This window comes from Contarinia nasturtii, unplaced genomic scaffold, assembly GCF_009176525.2.
Source record: "Contarinia nasturtii isolate CC-2019 unplaced genomic scaffold, AAFC_CNas_1.1 Cnas_scaffold_2864, whole genome shotgun sequence".
NCBI lineage: Eukaryota > Metazoa > Arthropoda > Insecta > Diptera > Cecidomyiidae > Contarinia > Contarinia nasturtii.
In genome coordinates, this window is record NW_022200181.1 from 264,284 (window position 1) to 274,426 (window position 10,143).

Here is a 10,143-nt window from a genome sequence, read left to right on the forward strand (position 1 = left end):
CACTTTTGCCCCAATGAAAAATATACGGTAGCATTGTTGTGTTATGTGTATTCACTGGAAAAATTGAAGCAAAACAATATTCAAGCATTGAAATTTTGATGCAAACAATTCAAAAATAATTTGATATCAGAAAAGTTGAAGTTTTTTCTTTTGAATGTGTGTAATTTGTTGAAGAGTTTCGTTTTGTGTGGCGACGTCAAACGGATATTCAGTGAATTAACATTTGACATGCTGTGTTAAGGTTAGGTGTCAAAATTCCATTCTGTCAAATTCAAGTGCGTGCTTTGTTAGGATTCACAACGACTCGTGCTTAAAATTGGTGATTTTTCTAATTTAATTTCGATTTTATAACAATTAAGCAACAACAAAACGATGTCTGAACCAAGCTCCAAGGATACAGTACTCAAAACGGCCATGGTTTACGTTTGTGGCGGTAAGATTTTACAATAGAGTAGTTTTGCATGTATAACATGAAACAACCTTGTAATTAGTGCATTTAGCATATGTATATCTTCTCAATTTGTTTATTTCTTTAAAACTACATCTTTTTATAAATTTTTTTTTTTTTCAAATACCAATTTTGTTTTCCTTTTCTTTCATCAGAATGTCACTGTGAAAACGAGATGCGGCCAAAAGATGCAATTCGGTGCCGTGAATGTGGTTATCGGATCATGTACAAAAAACGTACAAAGCGATGTAAGTAAATGCATGAATAGTTGAGGACAAATTTTGTTTTTAACTATACAAACATTTTTTGTTTTGTATATACGGCTTAATCATAATGTTTTTGTGTTTTTTTAGTGATCGTGTTCGACGCCCGCTAATCAAGGCACAAATGGATGGCTTAATTTAATATCTTGTAATAGACTTAAATAATAATTCTTGACTTGTGGCTATCGGATAAATAAATTTTGAACGTACAAATTGAATGTTTTGTTTTTTTTATCGACAATTTTGTCAGCTGAAGTAAAAATGTTATTCAATTCGGATTCTGATTCGATGTAAATTGAATTTTACGGGTGGTTATTTAAAAAAAAAATGTATCATTGTAATCAATGTTTGGAGAACTAGAGAGAGCTTCATTAAAATGAATAGTAATAGAGGTAGCTAAAAAAAAAAGTCATCGAATGACACACATGCAATGAAATTTACTTAACCGGATCAACTATAAAATAGAAATAAAAACCGAATCAATTCGTATGAATCATACGGTATGATCTTCATGCATTTAATGATTCGTACAACTGTTCAGCCAGGTTTTTGAAGCCAGAATACCCGCCGATATTTGTTGCAACTAAATTTTGCTTATAAACCACGAGACCATTGTCGAATAGAACTTTTGTTTTCAAAAAATCCATTATGAACTGTCGATACCATGCGTTCCATGTTTTCCCTTTGGACCAGCGTTCTTGAGCCACAGCTTTGAGATGACTAACATGTGTTTGGGGTGAAATATCCATTTTACAGCAACCACAAATTAGTCCAGCAATTGGTCGCGTCCCATTGATCCCAATGTTGATCACCTGATGGCTTAATATTCAATTCATATCACATTAGAATAACAAAACTATTTATAAACACAAGAATTTGTTTTCATACCCGTGATTTTTACGATGATGATACATCACTTCTTGTTGTGTATCAAAAATAATGTTGCAATGTTTGCAATCAAATCGCCGGTTGCCATTCAATGTTTGCAATTCCGCTACGGTTTCTTCCGTATACATAACCGGATTGGATAGTCGTAATTCAATGATTAAGTCAAGTTGTTCGCAATGATGCTTATCCAAATCTTTTCCAGCATAAAAACATAAAACGCATCGACCATTTTGAGCGGCAACAAAAATGTCTTTTTGATGTTGCTTATGATGATGTTTCCGAAGACCTTGAAAATTGCTAAAGTATCGACATTTTCCAATGTGGCATTGCATTAAATCAATCAGAAGATATTTGAAGGGCAAGGCTGAATGTTGGAATCGCCAATGATCATTCAATTCATCCAATGTTGAAAACACAAAATCTTTTATGTTCTGAACTTTTGCTTCGTTGCAATGGAAGCACATCCATTCTTTGCGATTGTTTGTTTTGACATCTGGCAAATACAAAGAAATTCATTAAATTTGATAAGCATACAAAATTTATGAAATTTTTTACCACCACATCCTTTTTGTACGCTCAAACTATTCGATTGGATATGTTGTTTTGACATCGGTGCATTGGAAATATTGCCAACATGTTCTTCCTGGACAGTTAAATCATTGGAATGGAAATTTTGTTGTGGCATAGGCACGTCGACTTCAATTTCATTTGCGTCAAGGTTGATTGTTTCGTCGATCATCATGTATGGAGTGCTCTTCACATTTGGTTGATCGACTCTTGCAACGGCAAATGGTGTATTTTCCACCATTTGAATGTCGCTTTCAATGGTATTCCTTTCGTTGGTTGAAATCTTCAACGATCTTTCAATTTGTAATGCCATTTCAAATCGTTTGAAAATTTCCATTAGCCTAAAATTATATTCAATTAATACACAATTTTAAGATGTATCATAATAGCGTTACCTGTAGTTTGCACTTTTCAACAAATTTATCTTAAATCCTGGATCAATTCCGCTACCCGAACTTAGAAGATGCTCTTTCATAAAATTTAGCGATCTTGTGGTCTCGATATCGATAACACTAAGCCATCGTACGATTTCATCATTTAAAATATTGGACGTCATTTTAATGTTTTTATTCAATTAAAAAGTAATATAATTTTCACAGTCACTGTATGATATCTTGTGTTGACAATGCAATACTGTATGGCATGCACAACAATGTCTAGTCCACTTTGCTTTGCTGTCTGGGTATGTAATAGGATACTTTGAAGCGTTTGATATTTGTTCGGTAGTTGGTGCACTAACACAAACAGAACATCACTTTGAATGACACAGTCAAAGCAATTCGCATGCATTCTCAATTGACTTTAAAGTATTGATACCGCACACATTTTATGTGTTTACTGTTTGCCATCGTCGTATTCCTAGAAATGCTGTTTATATAAAAATGACAATTGTGCAGAATTGTGTCGCCACATTTATTTATTGAAATAATGACAGTTTGAATATCGTTTTTTTTTTCAAGATTTTGGAATAAAACAGTTTTTAATCAAAATGGAAAATATTCAAAGTCAATTTTTATTTTTTTTAATTATTAAAAAAGATCCTCGTTCAGCAAATCTTTCTAAATGCATTCTTAATTGAATTTAGAAAATTGAATAAATATCAAGACATAAGTTTATGTCAATCCAAACAACTGAAAGAGAAATATTGTAATAATCAATTTCTTTATATGACTTACACTGCCGCCAGGAAGTTTGGGTACGATTAACGATTTTTATACAAATTGCCGTTTTTCACACGTGTCGCGTGTAAGACCATGAAGGAGCCATTTCCGATATTTGTTCTTTTTAGACAAAATGTAGATCATAGTATTTCATCCGAATTTTTCGAATTTATATGCTGTTTTGTTGCTTTGTTTTGATGTTCTCGAACAAATAAATAACAATATCTCCCATAAAATCAACGTTATCCAACATACCACAACCAATAGCATTAACCGTGATGGCATGTTGTCCTATATGATTACGTTGCTGCTGAGGGACACATCACTTTGGTTTGGTTGGAAAAATATTTTTGTGCTTCCAAATATCTTTTTTCTTCTGTTGTTGTTGTCGTTTGTTGTACTTTATTCGGCTAGCTCACAAAAAGCTCGTCTTTTCAGATCTCGCTTAATTGAATCTTTTTATTGCACAAACAAATACTATGAGTCGTATATGCCTTTGTGTTTCAGAAATGCACTGTACAATGAACCTTTCGCAAAATGTTGGCATTTGTTGAAATACAATATTTTTGTGCCAATAAACATTTTTTAAGTGCATGACGAAAAGGTGTTGTTTTTGATTGACTTCACTATATAATTTATAATTGGTTTTTCTTCCGAAATTATTTCTATATATATACTTTCTACATAGGCGGTTGATTTAAGTTAGAATAAGAATAAATAAATTTGAATGGTTTTTTGTTTTTTTTTTTTCTCATCTGACCAAGATTTATTGAATATTTTACACAATAATCGAAGTGATTACTAATATGTTTTCATAAGAATCTTTAGATCAGCAAATGTACCGAATAAATGTATTTAATAAGTGTCTTTCAATATTATTATAAATATAAGCTGTTGGTTATTGTTTAAAATAATATGTTTGTATATTGTTTGTACCAACACATGTTCGCTTCGCGAACTTACTTTTCGAATAGGAAATCAATAGGAAATTTCTTCTTTGTTTTACATAAGGCCATTTATTGATAAATATCACATTTGAAGTAATTAAGGTCAAGGAAAATAAAGAGGCTTACGTACGTTAGGAACCGAAATTTTTGGAAATAAACTTAAACTATGGTCCTTTGCAGTAACTTGAATCACCGTAAAAACTTGTGAATATTCTTTTCTTATCAAAATAAATAATCTCATCAAGTTTCAAATGTCAATCAAACATATGGGTACCTCCCATACAAAAATCCAAATTTTTGGTGACTTTTGTATGAAGAGTGCATCGAATATTATTTGTATCGCAAAACTACCATCATATTCGGATTCCTTGTGCCAAAAAAACCCCTGTCGGAGAAAGACAGAATAACAGAGAAAGACAATTTTTTGAAAAGATAATAACTTCATTAAACTTAAAATCAATTGAATTAGTATGAATAAAGAGAAGTTTTCGAAGAAAAAATTAATATATTTTGTAAGTTTCTTTTTATTCTATGACTCTTGACAACATTGAATTTTTCAGGTGTAACCAGTTCATAGATATAAAATGGCAGAAATGTTTCAATTTTTAAAATAATAGAAATTCTTTATACAAAGGAACATTAACCTTTTCGCATTCGAATTGTTAACATTTTAAGAATTTTATATTTCACGCACCCATCTGAATGCAGTGATTGCAATTCATACCGTAATCGAAAATACTCCGTAAAATTTACATTTTGAAGTCTCCATGCTCTTTGTCAATTCGAAAATCAGATCAGTTGGTTTGATGGTATGCGTGCCACACAGTGACGTAATAATACATTGTCACATTGGCAGTAGGCATTTGTCACGAACACAGCCCAAAGGAGTAAGTCATTTATAGGTCATCGTTCCTTTCCGCCATGGTCGCCTTCATACACCAAGAATCTTGAATACATTTTTTGGCATCGCAAAATCGTATTAATTTCGTAGTTTTCCAAGAAAATTTCAGTTCCAAGAAGCTTCAACGAAGTTGAAATACAACGCAAACAAATTAAACGAATTTCCCGTAATTTTTCCAAGATATTCCATAAAAGTGGACACAAGTGAGTACACATTACATTTTTTCCAATTTCATACTTCAGTTCCTGAAGTCCACTTACTAAAAACATCCCGCTTCAAATCAAATTCGATTTTTTCAATTATGATTTAGTATAATTATTTCAAAAAGTTCTTAATTTTGTGAACAGTTCTGCAATTCTACGATATTGTACAATTATGAACGAAGCGTCCAGAATGTAGAAAAATGGACTTATTGATTTGAGCATATTGTTTGTATAAACAAGTTAATCGATGTGTTGATCTACATTCTAAATATATCCGAAATTTGTTAGTGAAAGTATGTAGCTTTTTGTATCTCTACGAATGAATACAATTGGTGGTTTTGCTTTGAGATTTATTTGTATATTTTCATTTTTTCACAGAAAACGATGAATCAAGGAGGAAAATTGAAAAAATCGGGCGTGAAACGTCGATCGGAAAAATCAATCGGAAATAACCCAAAACCAAAGCATCAACGAACTGGCGATGAGGAAGGTGAAGCCACCGATGGAATCAAGCTGACCGATGTCATTGATGATTGTCTTGAGAGAATTTTCATGTATTCGTCTTTTGTCGATTTATTGAACATTGAATAAATAAGATTCAAAAAAACCATGTTGCAAATGTTGAAAGTGTTAAATTGATCTGCTGCCGATTGTATAAGAACATGGATTTTAACAAATGGTTTCCGGCAATGCGTCGTTTGGATTGGATTCGGTGTGATTTTGCGAAAAGAAAGTTCGTCGTTAAGAATCTTCCACATTTAGATTACTTGAAAATTGAACGCTGCAAACATATTTCAACCGAACATTTCTTCTCTTCCTTGCAAAGTAATCCACAATTGCGTAGCGTAAGTCTCGTTAGCAAAGTTATATCCAAAGACTTCTGGAGTGAATGTCAAAAGCTTACACAGTTGGAATACTTATATTTGTCTTGTAACACTATGCAATTTGTTGCAACTGCGGTGAACTTGAATGTGTTGAAAAAATTGGATATTAACATCGGAAAAGACCAAGATCCACACGTAGATAAATTCTTGTCAAATGTCATATTCGATCAACTCGAAGACATCACATTGGGTGTAAATTTGCGTGCACCACAGGACAAATTCCAATGGTAAAACTTCTTCAAGAAGAATATATCGATTGAAAAATTTACATTGTAGGACAAAATCAATTTCAACGATAACATTGTGACAGAAATTGTACAAGAATTGCCATTGTTGAGAGAATTCAACAATTTTGCTCAGCATTTTTCTGTTAACGACATGCTTGACTTCATGGGTAAATTCAATTTACAATTTCACTAAATGTTTTCATTACTTATAGATTAGTTTCCATTAATTTCATTCTTTTCCCTGAAATTCATCCCCAGTTAAATTCAATTTTACGAGCTATGGTTTCCGTCTTGCTCATTACAATTCCGAATTCGATGATTTGGAAAATCGTTTGAGCGCAGAATGGTGGGCGTCATTTAAGTATGATTGTGTTAGAGTAACCCGCAAGGAATGATGGATCGATTTTTTTAATTCTTCAATATAACCAGTGCAAGAGCACAGCGAGCAGAACTTTTTTCCATTTTTCATTCGATAATTACTTGAACATTCAATCATTTTCAAAATAAAATTTAAGTTTCAATCATTTTTTTGAACAACAATAGTTACCATGAGATGCTTTTCTTTCAAGGTTTTTTCATTTCGCAGCTTTACTTTGAATCTTATTTATTCATTGGAACATTTCTGAATTTGTGTTTCCATTCCCATAAATTGATTTTGAAATACGTCTACTCGAAAGGTGGCATTCATCAGTCCAGATGGTACTGATAATGAATCATTAAACAACAATCATGGAAAATGAAGAAAATGTCAATTTATTCGATATTAAGTAAAAGAATGATGAAAGAGTTGATTTGAAATAAAATTTTGTTCAGATATCCTTTAAAATTTTCGCGCAGCTTCTTTTTTGCATCCAAATGCTGTTTCTTTAAATCGTCTATTTGTTGTAGCAAGCCATTGATAAATTCGTTTGCATTTTCTGAACGGTTTTTCAACGTTTCAATTTCTTCAACATACTTCATTTATCAATGTTACAATTTCAATTAAATGATCAATTTCCAATGATAAAATTGCCTTCGAGTTTTCTAGGGAGATACACGTTCGGAGGTTGGAAGTGACCTTTTCAGTTACAGCATCAAATTTCCTGCCAGTAAATTTGCCACATATTTTACTTTTCCCCACGCCCACTGTGTGTAGTTAAGTATTTTGAATGTGATGGCTTGCAGTTTTGTTTCGTCCAAATTCACCAAATCTAACGGACGAACCATAGAATCGCCTATAGATGCCATCATATTTCAGATGAAAATACATTAATTTGAAGAAATGTCTATATATATTTTTAGCTCAAAACCGAAAATGTTGTATGGGAGGTAGACCGGATCGATATTTGACATCCGTAAAATTCAAAATGGAATCGATTTGTCTTGTCGAAATGAACATTTTTTGTTCTGGGACCTTTCTGATAAATTTGACCCTGTCTACTGGGGGGAAACTTTCTAAATGAGGATTTTTCAGTAAATAATTGACATAAAACGACCAGAAAACGGATTTAAATTGGCTGTAAGTGCTCTTAATAGTTTTCTTTTGCCATTATAGGCATAATTGTGACCACAAACTAACTACTGGTCAAGTTTGGAGCGATTTGGATAAAAACTTTGCATATGTCCCATACAAATTTTTTGATTTTTTGACCAAATATTGAGAAGTTCATATAAAAGTACACCAAGTTACCATTGTATCGATATAAAATGAATGGCTTTTGTAATGAATCATCATAGCTTAGCTATTGGTGAAGTTTCAAGCAATTTGCATGAAAATGAAGCACACTTCCTATACAAAATTTTGAATTTTGGGACGAAAAATCAAAACTTTTACCAAAACAACCTAATAATTCCCCAATATATGAGTTACTTCGATCTAGGATGCTTTTTTGGACAAAATTAAACAAAACTCACCTTGGAACGTCTGTATATGACATGAATACCAAAATTTTCAAAAAAAACTAAGATCAATGAACGTCGGGTCGAAAAGTGATAATAAAATTTAATGTATCCACATGATCATTCATTCCCCGATCAAATTCAACACTCGCATTCGACTCATGTTGATCACACGAAAAACTTATATGATGGCGGAAAGCATTCTAACTTGATTTGCGCCACCAACACTTACCGGCGTCAAGGTATGTTTTCAAGTCTCAATGTAAAATGAGCATTTTTTGCGAGCACGAAATTGATACTTAATTGTATTTAAACTATACGATTTTGGGCTGAAACCAATAGAATATCATGAGTAACATCATTATTTCGATTACATTTTATTGTATTTATTTGAAAAGAAAGTACAAAAGCTTAGTCTAAAATCTATACAGTCTAAATCATTTATCCGAATTAAAACTTAATTAAGAAAATATTTTATTCAACTATAATTTTGATACGATCGCTAATCTCACGTCCTTGTAATTGAGATACTTGTTGTCTGTTGATGATGACAGTGATAGGTGTTTCTCGAATTCTTCCAGCTGCTGACAATGCCATACCCAACTTGATGATGGGAACGCCGTTCATCCGTAAAATGCTTAAATTCGGTGCAGCCATTGCTATTAGTAAGATTTGCGCTGGATTTAGTTCTTCATCACCCGAAATGCAAATTTCACGTAAACTAACCAAATCGGATATAAAACTCACGAATATTTCACTCCAATTCATGCACGAAGAATTATTTATAATCTCCAAATGGGTCAAGCTCGTAAAATGTGGATATCTGTCATTAAAATGCGCATAATCTTCAGCATTGGCGTTAATTCTTGAACGAGCGTTCTCTAAAAACGTGATACATAAATGTTCCAATGTATTTTTCCGTGCGGCATCAGCATAGAAATTTATCAAGTCCTGTCCGCTTCTCATATAGGATGTGATTCGTGCGCATTTAAGATTTTCAACGGATGCCAAATAATTGTATCGATTTAAATTTTCTTGTAAATACTCCTCCGTAACTGCACGTTGAATGTCAATAAATTGCTCTAAATGCGGACAATGTTGTGCAATATTTTCGCAGAGCTTATCGTTGGGAGTGTTCGTATTGATCCATGAAAATGTTTTGAGTGCTGATTTTTGTGTGAAGTATGCGTCCCAATTCTCTTCCTCAGATATTGATGAATCAACTAATGCCATATTCTTGATATTGATCGCGTGGGCGCTTCCTAGCCAGGTGCCTTTAGTATGTGTATTCTGCAGGTGAATAGATTCCAGTTTGTTGGCTGCATCTGTGATTATCGTCAAAAGCTGATCGACACCGGAACCTTTTTGATGTCCAATCGATGAATAATGTAGTGTGCGTAGTTCAGCGAAGAATGGCTTTGATGCGTTTAATAGTTCAGCATTCACTTCACAATCGCTGAAATGCATTGAAATTGCTTGAATCCAATGCGACTCACAATTTTTAAGCAATAATTCCAAAAAGTATTCTAACGGTGATGACTTCTTGGCTAATACTTCATGGTTAATATTATGTTCACCAATCGACATAAATTTGATCCATCCTCCGAAAATATCGAAAATTTGTTCGGTGCTCCAAATTTGATTCCATTCATTGAAATCGATCATGTGTTTTCGCACTACCCGCTCAGCAACTGCATCGGCAACTGTTGCATTTATTTTACACAACTTCATCAAATCGGCTGTACTGAGCTGCTCGAATATAATGCCCAAACAATCG

At 32.9% G+C, this 10,143-nt stretch overlaps 2 protein-coding genes across 2 annotated transcripts; one reads left to right on the forward strand and one right to left on the reverse strand.

Annotated features, from left to right (window-relative positions):
- The first annotated feature begins 260 nt into the window (after positions 1-260).
- On the forward strand, positions 261-929 carry LOC116349460 (DNA-directed RNA polymerases I, II, and III subunit RPABC4-like). The gene is made up of 3 exons (XM_031780880.1): positions 261-433; positions 604-696; positions 802-929. Exons 1-3 carry the CDS (start codon positions 373-375, stop codon positions 822-824), a joined length of 177 nt encoding a protein of 58 aa, XP_031636740.1. The 5' UTR covers positions 261-372; the 3' UTR covers positions 825-929.
- LOC116349459 lies at positions 565-2,928 on the reverse strand. The gene is made up of 4 exons (XM_031780879.1): positions 2,562-2,928; positions 2,155-2,507; positions 1,600-2,092; positions 565-1,530 (listed from the first exon to the last, which is right to left on the reverse strand). The coding sequence occupies exons 1-4, from the start codon at positions 2,720-2,722 to the stop codon at positions 1,221-1,223; spliced, it is 1,317 nt and encodes a 438-aa protein (XP_031636739.1). The 5' UTR covers positions 2,723-2,928; the 3' UTR covers positions 565-1,220.
- Positions 2,929-10,143: the final 7,215 nt, after the last annotated feature.